At 42.8% G+C, this 21,135-nt stretch overlaps 1 protein-coding gene across 2 annotated transcripts in view; it reads right to left on the bottom strand.

Annotated features, from left to right (window-relative positions):
- LOC147692371 (cytochrome P450 2G1-like) overlaps nucleotides 1–21,135 on the bottom strand; it is a 615,414-nt gene that overhangs the window by 544,205 nt on the left and 50,074 nt on the right. Inside the window, exon 3 of one of the 2 annotated variants that reach the window (XM_086938596.1) lies at nucleotides 4,726–4,872. The exons of the other annotated variant lie outside the window; for it this stretch is intronic. Within the exon in view, the coding sequence (XP_086794722.1) occupies nucleotides 4,726–4,872 (147 nt within the window). The remainder of the gene's footprint in view (nucleotides 1–4,725; nucleotides 4,873–21,135) is intronic. 2 annotated transcript variants of the gene reach the window in all.

Below are 21,135 nucleotides of genomic sequence, written 5' to 3'. Positions count from 1 at the left end.
CCCCATCTTCACCTCCAGCAACCATGTCTCCTTCAGCCACACCACGGAGCTCCTCTGGACTGACCACAGCTGCGTTCACTTCACCTACAACAAACCAAAACCCACCAACCACCTCCAACCAACTCTGCAAAGAAACTGGAACAAAATCACCACGGACCAGATCTCCGCATCGCTCCTTCTAAACACCCCAGCCCACTCTTCTAACGCAAACGAAGCCGCCGCCAACCTCACCCTATGGTTATCCAACACCGCCGACACCTTAGCACCACTGAAGAAACGTCAAAACAAACCTGCCAACAAAAAGGCCTCATGGTTTAACGATGACCTTAAGAAGTCCAAGAAACTCTGCCGCTCCCTCGAAAAGGCCTGGAAAAAAGACCCAACTACTAACACCAAGGACGCCTTCAAAAACGCCACCCGCAATCACCACCAACTAATCCGAAAGGCCAAGAAAACAGCATTCAAGGATCGACTAGACAACAACGCCCACAACAGCAAGGAACTTTTCAACATCGTCAAGGAATTTGCCAATCCCTCGGCCAACTCCAACGACATCACCCCCTCTCAAGCCCTCTGCGACTCCCTAGCCTCTTTCTTCCACAACAAGATTGCAGACATCCACAACAGCTTCGACAACCATCCCGGAGACCAACCCACCCAACCATCTGCTGAACATTCTCCCCCCGTGAACACCCTTAACGACTGGAACCCAATCTCCACTGAGGACACAATCCGCCTGATGAACTCCATCCACTCAGGATCCCCCACAGACCCATGTCCTCACCACATCTTCAACAAAGCAGACTCCATCATAGCACCGCACCTCCGAGACGTCATCAACAGCTCCCTCAACTCCGCCACCTTCCCGGAAGACTGGAAACACGCCGAACTCACCGCCCTCCTGAAGAAACCCACAGCGGACCCCACCGAACTCAAAAATTACCGCCCCATCTCGCTCCTTCCATTCCCGGCCAAAGTCATCGAGAAAGCTGTCAACAACCAGCTTGCCGCCTTCCTCGAAGCCAACAAATCCCTCAACTCCTCACAATCTGGCTTCCGAGCAAAACACAGCACTGAGACCGCCCTCATCGCAGCAACAGACGACATTCGAACTTTACTGGACAATGGAGACACAGTCGCCCTCATCCTCCTCGACCTCTCGGCAGCATTCGACACAGTCTGCCACAGCACCCTTTTACAACGCCTCAATAACATCGGAATCCAAGGAAAAGCACTTGAATGGATCACCTCATTCCTCACAGGAAGAACTCAGAAAGTCCGCCTCCCACCATTCAAGTCCGAAGCCACCGAAGTCATCTGTGGAGTACCTCAAGGTTCCTCACTCAGCCCCACCCTCTTCAACGTATACATGAGCCCCCTCGCGACCATCGCCCACCAACACAACCTCAACATCATCTCTTACGCGGATGACACTCAACTCATCCTCTCTCTCACCAATGACCCCAGCACCGCCAAAACTAACCTACACGAAGGAATGAAAGAAGTTGCCGAATGGATGAAACAAAGCCGTCTGAAACTGAACTCAGACAAAACAGAAGTCCTCATCCTAGGTACTTCCCCCTCTGCATGGGACGACTCATGGTGGCCGGAAGCCCTCGGAAAGGCACCCACCCCGACAGACCACGCACGAAACTTGGGCATCATCCTGGACTCCTCACTCTCAATGAATAAACAAGTCAGCGCCGTATCCTCTTCCTGCTTCAACATTCTTCGCATGCTGAGAAAAACATTTCGCTGGATCCCCACCGAAACAAGGAAAACGGTCACCCATGCTCTGGTCACGAGCCGACTGGACTACGGAAACACACTCTACGCAGGCACTACCGCGAAACTCCAGAAGAAACTCCAACGAATCCAAAACGCCTCAGCCAGGATCATATTAGACATCCCACGCAACGAACACATCTCCGGTCACCTTAAAGACCTCCACTGGCTACCCGTCAATAAGAGGATCACTTTCCGACTGCTAACCCACGCACACAAATCACTCTACGACATCGGACCAGAATGCCTCAACTCACGACTGTCCTTCTACACCCCGTCCCGCCAACTACGTTCCTCCAGCCTAGCCCTCGCCACTGTACCTCGCATCAACAAGACCACCATGGGAGGCAGATCCTTCTCATACCTGGCCGCTAAAACTTGGAACTCACTCCCCGCTTACCTTCGCCTTACCCAGAACCACCTAGCATTCAGAAAGCAACTTAAAACGTGGATATTTGACAAATAATCCTCCTCTCCCCTCTAAGCGCCTTGGGACCCTCTGGGTATGTAGTGCGCTATATAAATTCTCTGACTTGACTTGACTTGACAGGAACAAAGAGGGAGCCTTTTTATTTGTTTGGTCGACTTAAGTTTGGTGTTCGACTGTGTCAATCACCAGAAGTTGTGGTGCATCCTAGAGGACAAGGGAGTGGAAAAGTCATTAAACAACTTCCTCAAACAGCTGTACTTAGACGCTCAGGCTAGGGTGCGCTATGGCAGAACTGGTGAACTCAGTCCTAGTTTCCCTGTAAGGAAGGGTGTCAGGCAGGGGTGCGTTTAAGCACCCCTCCTTCTTACCCTTTACATAAACAGCCTAGGGGACACCTTATCAAGGGAATGCCAAGACCTACCCAGACTAGGCAAAAGGACTATTGGTACTTTGCTATACCCCGACAATGCAGTCTTGTTAGCCCGCACCCCAATAGGCCTGCAGAAAATTGTGACGAGTTTTGCCTCTTATATGTCGTGCCTGGATCTCCATGTCAATTTAAGTAAAGCCTTTGTAATGAAATGTAGTAAGCCCAGTGTGAAGTGCCACAATATTTTTATTAGTACTAAAAAACTTGAATTCACTAATCACTTGTTCTACCTGGGGATTGTCTTTGATAATATGGGCTCATGGTCAAAAGCTATTTACTGTACAAAACTGCTTTTTGCCAAAGCCATCGGTGTCTTGATTAATTTTTCCAGGAAGTAAGGAAAGCGCTCTATTGAGGACTTGCAGATAATATATAAAGCTAAATGCATTTCAGTTGCTCTATATGGAGCTGGTATTTGGGGTTAGGCAAATGTAGAGTCCCACCAGCAAGTTGAGACTAGGTTTTTGAGATTTTTGTTAGCCGTCCCAAGATCTATGGCTACGTACATTAGCCATGCTAAACTAGGGCCTTATTAAAATCCAGGCAATTTTATTATGGCATAACGTTTGGACAGGTGTTGCTACCGGCCTTATTGGGGACGTGATCAAAGAGTGTCGGAACTTGCAATGAGCCCAACGTATTACCGAGTGTCTGAACTTGCAACGGGCCTGACGTATTCCCTGGCTCGCCTATGTTAAAAACTTTATGCATGACCTAGATTGCTCAGAATATTTTGCCAAATCTGATACCCTGTCTCATATCTCAAGGAGGGACCTTAAGGCTTTATGTGTTAATCATCTGGAGATGATTAGACTGTCATCTAATAACATGAAAATCTCAGTCAGAGCCAATCAATTGCTCTTGACTCAGCCAGGAATCCAACCCTACTTATTAACAGCTAATAGAAATTATGACAGGATGCTACTGACACATCTACGTCTTAGCAATTTCCATAACCTGGTAACATTCCCTCAGGTAAATGACTGGTCACACATGCTTTGTCCATGCCCCTGTGATGAATCATCTGCACAGTCCACAATTCACACACTATTTTTCTGTACGTTTTTTACCCTTCTTAGGAAAAGAAGGATTTTTCCTTACTTGAAACTGCAAGGCCTGAGTCAATGTCGACTCAATTTTGTTAAGCTGCAATTTCTAGATGTCTAAATCTTTAATGATTATATTGGAAAATACCTGAAAGGGGTGATAAGAACAAGGAAAACAATGCAATGCTCATCTTCTGTTTAATTGATTTTGGTTTAGGCAACACTGAAACCTGTTTTTAGTCTTTGCTTTTTGTAAAATGTAGATAGCCGTTTTCCTTTTAAAATATTCTTTTTAATCTTTAATGATGTTATTTTATCACATGTCTGTCATCTGAGGTTCATCAGACTGCTGGAAAGATTGGCGGGTACCTCCTGAACATCGTGGCAACACTAGGACTGATGGTTTTCTCTTAGCCTTGGGGGTAGCACTCAGTAGTCGGTAAACCACCTCCAGTGGGGTGGGGAGTCACGAGGTTTAACAATAAACATATTAATATAAGGATATAAAAGGACAATTCCCAGAACGAGGTCCTTAGGATGCCTTATGGCAGGGACACTTGAGACAAGTGCCCGGACAAGGTCCTTGGGATGCCTAACGACAGGGATACTAGAAGGCAGAAAAACGGGTAAGATATGGTCAGTAATTATGGTTCCGCCTACCCCCACAGCTGAGTTTCTGAGACTTTCAATCCCTCCAGTAGATGTCGACCGGATGCAGTAAAAGCCATTGCAAGCTTTTTGCTTTTTTCAGTTGATAATATGTGAAATAAGATTACAAGGGAATGTTCTCATACTCAAAGCACTTGTTCAAAAATACCTGCAGTAATACTGATATAAAACAAGCAAAAATAAATTTTGGTAATGCTTCATTCCCTTACAGAAATATCAAAATGTTTGCAGAAATGTTATAAGTTGACAACTATACTTGAATATGTAAACATGTGTAGATACATAAGTATATGTATTTGCAAAACCATTCCAGAAGTTCAGTTGTTTTCTGATTTTTGTTTAAATTGTTAAAATACTACACAGACCTTTGGTTTTTCTGAACTCTTGTACAAGAAACTCAGCCTCTTCCTGGATCCGCTCCTCGATAGTTTTCCTGCCCATACCAAAATCCCTCAGCGTGGTAAGGGAGAATCGACGGATCTGCTTCCACCTTTCTCCATTGCTTAAAAATCCTGTGGAGTTTTGGTTAAATATATTTGTCAGAAAAAGGACTCAATATTCTCTAAAAATTAAAAAAAAAAAAAAATACACCTTTTATCCTACATCATTTTAATACATTTATATTGACTACGTATGAATTACTAACATTATCAGGAGATATCAGGCAATATTTTTCTTACCAGTGACCAAAACATATACCCGAAGGAGCAGTAATGTAAAGTGTAACCAAAGAGCAAGACTGAAACATCAGCAAAACGCTATATAGCACACAGGTCAATGCACACTGGAGTGCTCAGGTCCATAGACTTTTTTCTTTGCTGCAGTGATAGAAAGTTATTTATGGCATTGATTCATTTTAAATGCTAATGCATGTTGTGTTTTTATCTATAAAAACGGTACTGTTTTTATTTTTTATTTCATGTGTTTTAATATAAATGTTAACATTTAGGAAAGTATTTGAATCTGACATACTTGATATTTCCTCTTGCTTTCAGATGTTGTATTCATACATTGGGTTTATTTCCACCTATTGTACCGTACACATTTCTCTTTTTAAATGTCTGTGACAGATGTGCTGAGAGAGTGCTTGAGATCAAACATCCCATGAGAAAGAGAGAGTTGAATGTATAGCTGACCCTTCAGATACAATCCCACTGGCAGTTATCATAGCTGGAGTAAAGCTGAGAAGTTCATCTCTCTCTCACTGTGCAGGTAGAACATGGATTAATTTAGATTTTAACAGTTTTACTGATGTAGGAGCAGCGGCAGAGACCTACTGCCAAAACTGGCAACTTTCCAGCAGTGAGTGTGAGAAAACTCCTTGAACATAAAACAGGCAGGATCTCAGTGTGAAAGTGTTTTTGAAAATATGCAGAATGTACAAATAACGTGTGAAAATATGTACTAACATTTGTTTTAGTCCAAATAATGAATTAATGAAGTTGCCCATCGAATTATTATTTAGGTTATTTAGAAATCAAGATAATGCCATGAACATTATGCCACATGTTCATGTTGTTTGTGTTGTGTGCCTTTATTTTTAAAATGTATACTGTTTGCTCTGTTCTGTTCAATCTCGCCTGCTCATTCTCCCTCCCAATCAGTGTCATGTGGAAAAACCATCTCTTCTCTTGCTTCACAAAGAATCCGGTAGGTGAAGTCAAATAATTAGTATTGTATAATATTGTGTTAGAAAGCATGCATTGTGAATGAAGCTTTGATAGGGATACTTTACCATTTTCCTTCTAGACGTCCTGTTATGGTGTCAGTGCTCCTAATAAGTCAGACACTTAGAGTTTTTCTTAGAGCAAAACGTCTAACTAGGAGTTTACCCCCACATGCATCAAGCACTTTTAAATTCGCAAACGGTGCGATTCCTTAAAATCGGCCGTTTGCGAATGCAAAAGTGCTTTTTGGGATGCATGAAGCAATTTTAGAATTTGCAACATTGTTGCGAGTTCTAAAATTGCGGGTGCTTTTAAGAAGTCGCAGATGTGCGACTTCTTAAAAGCAATGCATCATCACTTTGACAAGTGAAAATTCGCACTTAGGGTTCCAAATTTACCGAGTGGTTGAACCACTCGGTAAATTTGGAAAAAGTGTTTAAAATGCTTTAAATGTTACGGACACACATGTCCTTAGGACATGTGTGTGTGCAACATGATGCGAAAAATACATTTCAGGGGTGCATGGGGGGGGTCCTTTGGACCCCCCCCTGCACCCATGAAATTTTCTAAGTGCCACTCGCAATTTGCATTGACTCCTATGGGCCTTTTGGCCCATAGGAATCAATGGAAATTGCGAAAATTAACTTAAGAATTCGGTATTTCTTTGGGATTCGGTAAAAAATGCGATTTTTACCGAATCACAAAGAAATACCGAAAAAAATGATGCATAGCATTTTGCATTTCCTAAATAGCGATTCCTTAATTTTCGCTATTTAAGAAATGCAAAATCCTAGATTGATGCATGTGGGGGCTTATGATTTGCATGTATTCTGTATTTCTGGCTGGGCCTTTATGGCAAGTCATGTATTTTGTTTCTGTTTTGTATCCTTTCCTTACTTTTTCTTTAGAACTCAGGGGCATATTTATCATAGGGTTGCATTGCTTTTGCACCACACAATGGGGTACAAAAGTGACGGAACCCTTAAGGTTGATTTGTCAAGCTATGCAAGGCCACTTTGTATGGCCCTGAGTGATGCAACGCAGCGCAAATCTGCACCAGGGAGGCATTCCATGGGTGGAGCGTGGGTGCTCCTATGCATTCACTCAAGGATTTTTGTGCATTCCCAAATCTACCATTAGTGGTTGACCTGAGAATGCGTCACAATGCTGCACCTCCCCAAATGAGGTGCAACGAGGAGAAATATCTATAGTTCTTCTTGTTACTTCCTCTTTCTATGACATAGAAAGAAGAAAATGCCTCATAGGATTGTTTTTGTGCAGAAATGTGTCCTTTCCTCCACAAAACTATCCTGGAAATAACACACGCACCCTTACATCATGGTGCAAGGGTGCCTGCATTGGCGCTATGCAGCATACTGTGCACCAGCACTGGGAAATTACAGGAATGTGCCATATATTTTTAAATACAGCGCATTCCTGCCCTTTTCCTATCATGAAGGGCAACAAGGTGACTTGCTGCACTGCGCTGCATGATAATTTGATAAATATGCCCTTCAATGCTTTATATGTCTAATCTTTTTATTCTGTACCACTATGCTAAATTGTGTTTACTACGATGAGAGGTGCAGTCTCTATCTTCTAGATCAATTAGAGATTCCAAAGCCAAATACTTTGGTAAATATTGGTGACCAAATATTGAGGTTCCAGTGATTAGTGGGATTCAACTCTCACATCGGCTGTCCAAAAAGGTACGCCCTTCTTCCATATAAAGTTAAGCTTCATAGAGGTAAGGCCAAAAATGGTGGCAGACAGAAACTTGAGTGTGACAGTGAGCATGGAACAGTGTCTTCTTCCTGACCCACTTCCTGGTCTTAACACTGTCTCTTCTGCTTAACACTGTCTCTTCTGCTTTAATTTGCTGGTTGCTGGCCTTATGACTGCCCCTGTGTTCTGGTGGCAGATCTCTTTGTCCTGACAAGTTTGATAGCCTGTTTACAGCATGGCTTAGGTGAGGCTTAATTTCTTCTGTCGAACCCAGTCCTGGAAAGAAGAGTGAATGCATGAGCAATGACAATTATGCAGCAATGCTAGTAGCTGCTGCTAAGCATGTAGGAAATGATTGGGAGAGGCATGTGTGTGTGTGTTTGTAGTTAGTGTGTGTCTGGTTATATAAATGTTTGAGTTGCATCCCTGGAATTTGTTGGTCAACCATGACATCTGATGCTCTTTAATTCAGATGGGTTCAATGGCATATAGGTATGAACCAATTTGCATAAAACTATCTTTCCTCCACTTGGACTTTCATGTGTTTACATCTATTTCATTTCTGAGTCACTCTGATATCTGAAATCTGCCAGTGGTATAGAATTGGCATCTGTTACATCTGGCAGACATCAGGAGCATCTCTAAAATGGAAATTCAATGCATAAGGTGAACACCACATCCCAGATATCTTTGTTGGCATCATAACCATGGACTCTCTTGACCCCGTCTGATCTATGGCAACCCTGAAAACATAAAGTGGGGATCTACTGATCAAATAGGGATCTGTACCATTGGAGCAGAGCAAATGAGGTTCCACCCTTATACATCACAGAAGTGCACTTATATTCTATTAAACTAATAAGCGTAATAATTAAATGTATTCACTGTAGATCCTTGAGATTTGTATGTGTGCATTAATGTTCAGCATAAACGTGAACACAAGCATTTTGTTATTCACGCCTTACACTTACACTTCAAAATATATTTTATGCTTAGTTCTGTCTCTAAGAATAAAAGAATTGGATTCTAAGAAAATTAAAGAAGAAGGAGTTATTTGTGATTTCCCTTGAATATTGTTATAGGGATATTAGATTGTTTGCATCATAGAATTGCGAGTGTTTGGGATAGAGGCTATTTGTACTGGTGATTTTCTTATCACATTCAAGGAGTGGGGTGATTCTACCTACCCTTAAACACCGCAGACATGAGCATTTGGTCAAATACATATATATGTACTGCCATTTAAGTGCTGTTAAACTTGTTGGATCAGCCTTCAGTTAGTAGCTCAGTTGAAATGCAAGCTGCTTTGCCAGCAGGTTTTCCTTTTTCTTGAAGGTTTATTATTTTGTTAGTAAGAGAAAGGCTTATTGTTTGTATTAGACTGCAGAAAGAGAGGCCTGGAGAGACAAACCTGGCAGTTGTCGTGGAGAAACAATGGTCGAAAGAGGTCTTCTGTTCATCATGTACCAGGATGGCAATATGTTCAAGGTTGAGAACCATAGACTCAGTTCTGTGTGTTGGGAAACGGAAGCAATGTTGAAACGGCACTTAGAAAATCCTTTGATTGGTTTCTGGTGGTGTTTCCTGCATAGTTAGAGTCATAACAGATTCTCTTCAGACTTTGAGAGGAATAGAACTCTCTGTTTGCATTCTTCTTGCAAGAGTGAAGCTTTATGCTAAGAATGTATTTCCAAGACTGCTATTAAAGTCTGATCATCCTGATACCTTCTACGCTCTCAAACTATAGTCCCTTCATAGATGACCCCATAAATGACATTTATTTAGAAGAGAGAAGGAAAGTTTCTCTATGGAAAAAAATTAAAACAAACATTTTTTCCATAAAGAAACGTTCCTTCTAGTAGCTATCACAATTCTGTATCCCATTCAGTTGCATCTCAACTCACTGAGATATTTCAGTTTACCTATTGTATTGCTGTACTTCTTGAATTTCCATTTGGTTTGTTTACATAATGGATTGATTGGTAATCCCGTGTAAGAATAAATGAATGTATGCGTTTATTCAGATAATATAAACTTACATTCTGATATGGATGAAAGAAGAAAAATCACAACGGTGTCATTTTAAAAATAAACATTTCAAAGTACAATTAAACATTCATAACCTTTCAAGAGCTTCAGATGAAACAATTGATTAAAAAACAACATCTACAATGAAATGGTTTCATAGATCTTATTGCCCTTAATGGACTCCTTGCACCTATCATGTTCTAATTAAACTGCTGTTGGTTGCATCATGCATAGTTTTTATGCAAAATAGTCATTAAAGTGCCACATGCCGGTAGGATACCACAGAAGTCAAATTCTATTTAATGGTCATAGGGTCAACACACATAGATGAAATATTCAAACATACACCTATTTAACTATTACTAGTGGTACCATACATATATTTTTTGCAAAATAGTCAGTAAACTGCCAAGTACCCTGTCAGGTTCCTATTGCATCTGGATAGCGAATAATGGTCATGGAGTAAACAGACGAATTTAAAATAACATGACACGCACCCGCAATATCTTAAAAGCAGCAATCTGATAATATAGTGTTCCACAAACCCTTGTTACCCATGTTACAGTACCCTTCTTACCCATGGTTCAACATCATTGCACTTAATAGTTACTCCCCAAGAATAAGTAAGGGAATAAGGTTTACCCAAAAGTTAAAGTGCATCGTGTTTTTTGTAAAATAATTTCTCAACTTAATACTGTATGTAGATGAAAAACCTTCCCAATTAAACATAAGTTGGAGGAAGCCCATTAGAATATTGGAAACAATCATTGTATTTGTGCCTCATGGAGACATCTAGCATCCCTATCAGCAAATGCTGCTGTTCACACTTTTTTAGGTTTCCCCTCAGCTGTAGACATGAATTTTAAGAATCTCCCAGAAAAAATGAACTCCTCCTCCGGAAGGGCAGCTATAACTGCTTGACGACATCTACAGATAGTATTATGATTAAAATACTGTCTCAATAAGCTTTTTCATTCAATCGCTAAAGCTGGCAACAGCAAACAATATGACAGATGTCTTCTCTGCTATAATTACATAGAAGTCATGATAGTTCATTGCCTAGCCTTTTCCAGGCTGGCATATTACTGCTAAATTTGAAGTTGCCACACCGGAATCTCATGAGCTCTCATTTAGCTTCTAATCTATTCAGACCACTCAAGTATGTCTGGGGTTTTAGTAGGCCATACGAGGAGATAACAATCCATATAGCGCCGGGACACCTCCGTCGGAGGTAGCTGTGCGCTTTATAAGAGCCATAAATAAATAAATAATACATAAATAAATATATGTGTACTTTTTTCTAACATCTATTTGTCTATCAACAATGAGGCCTTTTTACTAAGACCGCTAATGACTCTGTTAAATACAGATTGTGAAAGTTGAAGGGCCCAGAGTTCATCTGTCATAAAAGTGGAGATAGCCAGTTTAAAATATTCGTGTGCTTTAAATTTCTAGGGTCATTTATAGCCTCCAATACTGTTGTACTAAGTGTGGAACTTGTATGATTTTTTCTATTGTGAAAACATTTAAAGTATGCTCCTAGGATACTTATGATTTGCCTCTTAAGCTCGAATTCTAAATGAATTTGTGCTGGCGAGGCATACCTAGGTAGATTGAAAAGACGTCAAAAGTTTCCTACCGTGAGGCTATCTATAGTTTGTCTGCTTTCCCTCCTAATGTCTCCACACCGGACATCAACGAAGGGGCATGTTTGGCTGCCATTACCTCCAAGAGAAGCTTAAGTGACAAACTTTTTAAGGTGTTCCGTAATGAAGCAGACACAACAACTTGTGCATCATTCCTTCTTGAAATTTCAGCACAAGGATTCTTTAACGAACCCCTAGAATCAAATATCACACCAAATATCTTTACTCTGATACTGATGCCAACACTTACCCTCCTATATAAAATGTTGAATGGGGACCTATTACACTTGTAATTAGCATTGTTTTAGTTTTAATTAAATTGGCATTTAACTCATGATCAGCAGCATACTGTGCAGTTTTGTTAATTTAATGCTGTAGCTCCAGCTTTGTATAACTAGTAAAGATAATAGCATCGGTATACAACAGGTGGGATACATTCGAACCAGCCACACTCAGGGAATGCAAATTATGTTTAAAGCAGGGGTACTATCCACAAGGTACAGAATAAACAAAAAGAGGGGCCAGGACACAGCCTTGTTTCAAACCATTCATTGTAAACATTTTTTAGACTGTTGACTCGCAACCCAGTCTGACTCTTGTCCTGGAATGTGTGTACAAGAGTTAGATCGCCCTGAGAAGGAAGGGAGAAATTCACTTATTCACTAACTTTACCCAAATGATCTTTCTCTGAAAGGCATCAAATACTGAACGAAAGTTATAATAACACAGATAAAGTGTGGCTGAGCGCTGCATTGCTTGTTCTATTATTTGAGCCAGCATCTGGGTGTTAGTGGATGTGCCTAGTCGATGTACAAAATCAGATCGATGCTTTCCACCCTGGTCATGAGATCTGTTAGCCTCACCATCCATTAGGGTTATCAACCTGTTCTTTTGAGGGTAGCAAGGTTTTACCAGCTTTATGGATGGGGACCAAAATTAACCTCTCCAGCTATCAGGTATTCCTGGAGTGATGAGGACTTGTTTGAATCAAGTGACCAACTTGTCTGCCCAGAATTGTGGGTTATGTTTATTGAGCGCTTGTAGGAGACCATACGGTCCCGGGGACCAGTCTTGATGGCTTTTACAAAAAAATTTTCGACCGTACCTGGTGTAAATAGGTTGAACTGGCTTCCCCAATAACTTGGTTATCAACCTATATGGGTATCTTCATTGCAATCATGTCTCCATACATTTCTGGCAGGAAATTTGACCATGTAGCCTTTGAAATACTCGAAGATGGAGAATGAGTTTTCCAGCAGATGGGCTGATACACTAGTTTTGGCGGATGTATGGAGGAGGAGGCAGATTTTTCTAATCAATTATGTTTTTATTGATTAATATAATTCATAAGAGAAATTGCAGATATGGAGATTTTCTCCTGGAATTTGGTAGCGTAACATGTCTTCTTCTTTCTGGTTCCTTCTGTAGATTGTCCGCAATACTGGAGGGCTTGGAGTCTCAGAGAAAGGAAATAGCTGTAAGTAGTTTGTGCAGGATTTGGGAATGCACCTTTACCACATTCAACACTGCTCTAGAAAATTGGAAATATTAGGAGGGTTAAAAGAGGGGAATACAGAGTCTGGTCCTTTCATTATAGGCTGTAGGTGTTAATCTACATTCTATTAATGAGGGGTCAATTCCTAATTGGCTTGCCACTTAGGTCAACATAAGGGTTTTCTAGGTAGTTTCTTGCAATAGGATCAGGATAACTAAGAGAAAACCGTAATGTGGTCCTTGGTCTTCACAGTTGAAGAACACTTTAATTCTAATTGTGGCAAATGTTTAAGGTATCACACACGTACACATAACTGGTATCAAATCGTGGGGCATTTTAACAAATAGTTATTGATTTATATAGCGCTGAATCACCCATGAGGGTATCTCTGCGCCTAGCCTGTGGAACCCTTCCTGGCTCTCCCTGTGAGGGGCGGAGCCAAGCCTCCCAGCGCTGGTGGGGCCGTTGTGGAGATTAAGCAAGCTATTGCCCAGAGTTGCAGCGTGGGGCCCATGATTAGAGAAGGTGCCGAAGCGAGAATTATCGAGACCGCGGACATTGATCCTAGACCCTGCTGCGTCGGGAATTGAACCCTGGTCCCGGGCCTGATCTCTGCTTCAGGGTCTGCCGCCTCTAACCAGTGAGCCACACTTCTTCAACGAAGAGTTAATGCCACCACTTTTTCAGACATTCTGTTGGCATTAACTCTTTTACCCTATTTACAAGGCGCTGTTAAGTCATTTGACGCAGCTTAACACTGCCTTGTAAATAATACCCCTATTCACACAGCACTTAACGTGAAAAGGGGTGTGCAATGGGGGTTACAGTGGGCATTCTGCTGCAACACCCATCTCTTTTGATGCTGCCCCATATTTACAAGGTATGGGGTGCCAGCAAATACTGCCAAGGAATACCTGGTCTTGAGCAGGGGATATGAGGAGAAAAGTTTTATTTCTCTTTTTTATTTGTTCCTTCCATGTGTGCTGCATTCTGCAGCACACATAGATAGAGCGAATCGCATGTAAAGATTTTTTATGTGGAGAAAGTTGTCACTTCCTGCACATAAAGAATTGCCCCTGCATCGCAGGCAGCAAAGCAAAATGGCGGTAGGGGGCCTGCAATTTTGCTAGGCAGCTTTGTTAGCACCAGGGCTAGGGGAAATGCAGGGGTGCGCCACATTTTTGTGAAATCGGTGCATCCCTGCCTTTTGAAACTGTTGGAGCGCAGTGTTACCAATTTTGGCATAACACTTCGCTCTGCCAGTTTCTTGTAGATATGCCCCAGTGCTTCCAAGTGCACTCTACTACCATCCAATGTCAGCATTGCCACTGTGTTTGTGAGGGAAGTGAAGTACACATATCAGTGTCAAAAGTGCCACCAAACACCTTCCCGTAAATACTTTACAACCACATGCCTCCCCGTCGCCTTAGGACTCACCTATGATGCAACTCTCCTGAGTTGCAACAGCATGCATCTCTCTTGAGTTGCAGCATCTCTCCAGCATCGTCTGGAGCCAATCACCAGTCTTCATACCAGGTTTCAGGGCTCTCTTCCTCCTGTTCCGCAAATTCTGGGTCAGCCAGATTCTCAGCTGTATTCTTCCTCTCTGAGGCAACGTTCCATCCATTCAGTCCTTTCCTTGTCCTCCTCTTGATGTATTATGGTGTTAAGGTCAGCATCTCCTTTCATGGCTTCTTCCTCATTGGTCCCATGTCTTTTTTTTCCATTTTGGCTTCACACACACATACGCTTTTAGACTTCATAGCATCCCTTTCATTGCCCCGTAGCCGCTTGTTTTTTGCCCTCTTCTGTAGTAGCCTTGCCTCCCTGAAAAAAAACATAGTCGTTCTATATTAGTGTTATTGCAAGCGACATTTTGCTCTATTTAACCCTTTCGTACGCAGGCTTCCGGGTTGCGACGCTGTTGGATGCAGTGGACTTGGGGACTGAATCCTCACATCCTGCTTCTCTTACTTTCTTGTCCACAAGATACCTTTCATGGGGGCACTGGGACAAAAAGTCGACATTTGTTTGTTGGGTCCCCTGCCAATACAGAGTTTGAAATCAGAATTGTTGTAATGCAAGGAACCATCACAGTATGCGTTTTTTTCCAGCTTTATTACAGGCCATCTATTCCAAGGGGGCATAATCCATGAACAAGGTAAATTCTCATCCCTCGTAGTAGCCAGGCCCGGACTGGGAACCAAAAGCGGCCCTGGCAATGTGCTCGGCCGGCCCCCGGGGGGGAGGGACTCGGGGAGGTTGTGGGTGCCGCTGAGCTCTTTGCTGGGGCTGGTTTTCGACGATTTTGTTACAGGGCCGATTTTGCAGCTATGCTGCAAAAACATCCCTGTAACAAAAACGGCCCCCAGGAACCCAAAACCGCCCCCCACCTGTGCGGCGCACCAGGGGATTGACTGGTGCCCGCAACGGCCAGTCCGGCCCTGGTAGTAGCATAGGGTGAATATGGCCTATTTCATAGTTACGGCTTCCTTCTCTATTATTGCATAGTTTCTTTCCCTGAGGAACAGCTGTCAACGAATGTACATATTTTGTCTCTCTTTACCCTTACCGTCCACCTGAGATAGAACAGCTCCCAGGCCTACATCTGAGATGCTGGTTTGAACTGTAAAGGGCTTGGTATAATCGGGGCCAAGAGGAGGACTGATTTTAGGGTGAGAAGGGCATTTAACACTTCAGGGAATGTTTTTTTTTTAGCTCTGATATGGATTTGGAGGTTTTCTTGAGCAGGCCAGTCAAGGATGTTTCTATTTGAGAGAAACTAGATATGAACCATCTGTAATAGCCTAAGAGGCTTAAAAAAGCCCAAAGATCTTTTTTCGTACAGGGTACAGGTATTTTGGATATGGCTGATACATTTTTGGCTTGTGGTCTGATAAGCCTTCACCCCAAAGAAATCCCAGATACTTCACCATTTTTGCTTCCAGAAAGCTTTTTGTAGGGTTGGTGTTCAGCCCGATTGCATCTAGGGTGTGGACAACCGCCTGCATTTGCCTAAGTGTTGGCTCCATGTATTCCTATAGAAGATGGTAGCCTCTATATATGTAGTGGAGTATTAGTTATGGGGTTGAAGAATAGTGTTCATTAGGCATTGAAAAGTTGCAGAAGCATCATGAAGCCCAAATGGCAACAGGTTAAAGTAATATACCCCTCTCAGTGTAGAGAAGGCTGTCTTTTCTTTGGCTGCTTTCCTCAGGGGTACTTGCCAATATCCCTTAGAGATCTAGGAAGGTATGTACTTTGCTTCCCCAAGTCTCTGCACCATCTCATCTGCTCTAGGGAGAGGGAGTGCATCAAACTGCAATACATTTTTACCTCTATAAAATCAATGCAGAAACAGACTGAGCCACCCAGTCTGGGTACCATTCCAAATGGGGAACTCCACTACTCATAGATAGCTTAATGACTCCCCCCAGGAGCATCTGCTTCACTTCTGTTTCTATGGTGTCTCTTCTGGCCTCTGGAATACAATAGGGATGTATTTTAACTAAGCATGGGCAAATTTTGCGAATTCGCAATCTGCAAATTTGCGGATTTGCGAACTCGCAATCCGCAAAATTCGCGAATTAGTGCAAATTTGCGGATTTTTTTACTTTTGCGTGTTCGCGGGTTTTCGCGGGGCGCCTTGCGTGTTCGCGGGGGTTTTTTTTGCCTGGTTAATCACTGCCGCCCTCTCGTTTTTTATGCCCATCTGCCCTCTGTACCACTCGTTTCTGTGCCCTTCTGCCCTCTTCCCCACTCATGTTTTGTCCCCTTCTGCCCTCTGTCCCACTTTTGTGCCCTTCTGCCCTCAGCACCACTTAGAATGGAGCTGGCAAGCTGCCAGCGCCATTCTAAAATAGCTACAAATAGCTTCAACAGGAAGCACTAATATATAAAGTGAAGCAGGTGCTCGAGTTGAAGGTCAAATTAAGTTACACAATCATTAATCACCCCAAGTTTGGGGTGATTAATGATTGTGTAACTGAATTTGAGCAGCACCTGCTTTACTTTATCTATTAGAGCTTCCTGTTGAAGCTGACTTTTGTAACTATTTTAGAATGGCTCTGGCAGCTTGCCGGCGTTATTCTAAAAGAGTTACAAAAGTCAGCTTAAACTTTGACCCAATCCGTTCCGCTCGCGGATTTTGCGGGAAATTCTCGAATCTCGCAGATTGCGAATTTACCGAAAATCCGCAAAATCCGCGAGCGGAACGGATTTTCCGCCCATGCTTAATTTTAACCCCTTTGCCTGGAATTCTGTGTATAGGGTGTTATACCAGGTCAGCTCTACCTGGGAGAAGGGAGAACACCCCTGTGTGGGACTGTGGGCAGTTCACCAGTTATTGCTTCAACTGATGTGGGAGGTCCAGATCTATACTTTCTAGGTACAAAGGAGCCTCTTCTATAGTCATTCCTGTCAAAACAGGTAAGGACCTTCCCATTCTTTCAGGAGGTTAATATGGTAAATCTGTGTGGTATTCTTGTTTGAGTCAATCTAAATTTGGTAAGTAATGAGGGCTTGATTCCCAACAGACAGGGGGCTCCATGATCCATTAAAATCTCTTTTGATAATTCAGCCCTTGAAAATACATTAATCATAGCCTTTGCTATGTGTATTTTATTGGGTTGGCGGAGGGCAATAGCCTCAGCGAAATGTGTGGCATGGTCCATGAGTCCTAGGACATAACAGCAACCACTTCAGGACGCGAGAAGGGGCCCTATGATGTCCATACCCACCCTTGTGAAGAGTTTGTCTATAATGGACAAGGGAAGGAGGTGGACTCTACCTGGCCTATGTCTACTGTTCTTCTGGCATATCGGGCATTTCATGCAATAATTCTTTACCTGCTGGTAAATACCTGGCCAATAGAATTTGTCCAAAAAAAGCACTCTCTGCCTTCTCAGTACTGAAATGACACCCTAGCAATTGACTCTGGGGCTAGGAACAATATTTTGTCTAAAGGGACCGGGTAGCAACCACTATTGGGGCTCTATTTTCCTCGCTTTTCGAAAGAGTAGCCCCTCTTGTAGAATGAATTGGGGATCTATGTAGTTGGGGCCCTCTTTCTCAGAAGCTGTGTGGCAAGTTGCTCAGAATGTGTTCCCTCTGTGCAGCCCGAAAATTACGATCTAAGTCCAAAACAAAATAATCAGTTTTGATAGGTAGCACCATCTAGGTGGCTGTATCCTCCTTTCTTCTTTGCTTCCTGCTCTTCCAGCTTTTTGGGTACGGACATTCATGATCCTCAGATTGCGTAAAGGGTGCCGTTCCCCTACCAGTCCTCCCCCTCCTTCAAGGTCTCCTGGACCAGTATTTCAAGTCTGGCTAATCGTTTCCCATGATCTGACTAATCCCCTCCTTAAGAGGTAATACCAGGTAATTTCTATGCTGGATTAGCACCTTGGAAAAAGGGTTTCTCTTGCTTTCCCCATGGACACACTGGATTTTGACGGTCTCCATAGTATTTGATATTCCACCGGGGAGCACTTGGGGTTGAATCACGCTTTGCAAACAAAGGGTGTCTACAACGGCGGTGAAAGGTTTTCCATTCACCAACAAGCTGCAATGATAAGGAGGTTTAACATTTGTGGGGACAGTATAATGTTTGGACCATCCCTATCTCCATGTGCTCTATCTTCTTTGGACAAAATCGGGCTATATCACAAAGCCCTCCACACTAAAAGCATTGAGGGCCCTAAGATGGAGATGGTACCATTTATCCTGGGAATGTGTTTACTGTTTCTGGTTTCATGGGTAGGAGGGGTGTCTGGGGTTGAAGGGATCTGGGGCCATATTACCAAGATGTGCGTTAAAAAACTCACATCGCACATTTCCCTATCGCCGGATTTTATCGCTGTGTTAGTGTGTCATTATCAACGCGCAACACGTAGGCGATATTAAATCCGGCGATAGCCGGCGATGGGGAACATTAGCACGTGAAAACAAGCGTTGTTGTCACGCGCCAATGTGTGCCTTGATAATATGGGGGGGTGGATTCAGCTTTATTATCCACACCCCCATGTTATCAATGCCTAACACCTGATCAGAGCAGGCGTTGGGAGACCTGCAATAAACAAGTTTATTGCAGGTCTCTTTCTCCCAACGCCTGCCTTGGTGATAGGGTGTTACCACCTCGAACCACATTTTACATGTGGTTGGACGTGGGAATGCCCACTTTGCATGTCATTAGCAATGTTTCTCGCTGACATGCAAAGTGGGCTTGAGACAGGCGTTAGCATGTCCTTGATAATAGGGCGCTAGAAGTATCGCCGCTTTCTCAGCACAATTCGCCGAAAAAGCGGCGATACTTCACCTTGGTAATATGACCCCTGGTGCTTGGGTGTGTTAATTCGGGTCTTCTTACCCTTTTTAAAGTTCTTGGGCTCAACTGAACACACTAAAAGTTTTGACTGCTTTTTCTAAGGTTCGTTGGGTATGCTGATGGACCAACTTCAGTATCAGAGGGTGTGTGGAGGTGAGATATTGTTCTAAATAGATTTTTTGAGAATGTATTCTTTGATTGCAGTAAGGGGCTTCAGTCATCAGTCCGTCATGTTTCTGGCACGGTAGTACAGGGCTCAAGGGGTTTCTTGAGGCTCTTCCTTGATATGCCATAATTTCACCTGATATATTTTTTCCTCAACGCCCAAAAGCTCAATGATATTTTTTTTGATCTCCCAGTGATGCATGGTCCCCTTTGGATTGGAGGCCTGATACGCAGATTAGTAGAGCACCTAAATACTTCACCCATTGTTTGTGGCCTGTGCCATTCTCAAATTATTGAATAAATCAGGATTCTTTCCACTAGCATATTTTTGCAATACCACTGAGGGGAGGGCAGTGTGTCCTCTCTGTTGCCCCAAGGTATTGGCGAGCCTTCCATGGGATGTATCCTGTATTTATGATTGAGTTGTCTGAACTTTGTGTAATGCCTCCTGGTCCTCTGCTGCTGCCATTAGGAACTTCTCCAAAACCTTTTCCATTTTATCTTGGCTTTCAGCCATCTTATGCACTACAGCCTTCAAAGTTCCCGATCCCAAGTGTTAAAGGGATGGGCGGATGTATGGACAACGGGCGCTTTTTTTTATTACTGATGTTTTTATTGAAAATTGTAATTCTAAAGAGAAAGTGCGGATATGGACAATTTATCCTGGACTTTGTTAGGGTAACCTGTCTTCTTCTTTCTGTCTCCTTTTGTATGTTTTCCTCAAAACTGGAGGGCCTGGAGTCTCTGAGAAAGGAAGCAGGGATAACTATATGATGCAAGATTTGGGTCACCAGACCCAACAGTGCTTGGGGAAATTGGAAATATTAGGGTGTAAAAAAGGGAAAAAAGGAGTCTACTCCTTTCTTTATGGGCTCTTGGTTTTATTCCACATTCTATTCATGTGGAGTCAATTTCCTGTTGGCTATCCCCAAAGGTCAACATAGGGGTTTCCTAGGTAGTGTCTTACAATAAAATCATGATAACCAGGACACAACTGTAATGAGCTCCTTGGTCTTCACAGTTGAATACAACTTTAATTCTAATTGTGGGGAATGTTTAAGGTTTCACACTTGCACACATAACCAGTATCAGACAGTGTCTCCAAATGGGATCTACAATCTTTTATGCCAGAATTGTCAGAAATGTTTGTGAGGGAAATGAAGGACACATAGCAGTGTAAAAAAAAAACAACAAACCTATTCCCTGTGAATACTTTACCCCCCCACACCCCACCTTCCTCTGTCTTAGGACTCAATGACTAGGAGAATTGAAGTTGTTCTCCAGTGTCCTCCGGAGCTGGCCATAAGTCTTCACACCAGTTCTCAGGACAATCTTTCTATGTTTCCGTGACATCCGGGTTTTCATTTTCTCAGCAGGATATTTTCCCTCAGAGGCATTGTCCTCTCCCTTCTGTCATTTCCTCATTATCTCTTCGATGTTTCACTGTGTGAGGGTGAGCACCTCTCATCACGGCTTCTTCCTCATTGGCCCCACGCCATCTTTCCCCTTTTGGCTTTACACACACACACACTTTTGGACTCTGTAGCTTCCCTTTCATTGCCCCGGTAGCTCTGTGACTATTTCTTTCCTTTGGTAGCCCTCATCTCCCTGAACACAAAATTTGTTATCCTTTATTAGTGCTGTTGCCAACAACATTTTGCTCCATTTAACCCTTCTTTTTCTTGTGCATGTTTCAGGGTAGTGACACTGTTGGATGCAGTGGC

This window comes from Lissotriton vulgaris, chromosome 9, assembly GCF_964263255.1.
Source record: "Lissotriton vulgaris chromosome 9, aLisVul1.2, whole genome shotgun sequence".
Taxonomy (NCBI): domain Eukaryota; kingdom Metazoa; phylum Chordata; class Amphibia; order Caudata; family Salamandridae; genus Lissotriton; species Lissotriton vulgaris.
This window is presented reverse-complemented; position numbering and strand designations above follow the sequence as displayed.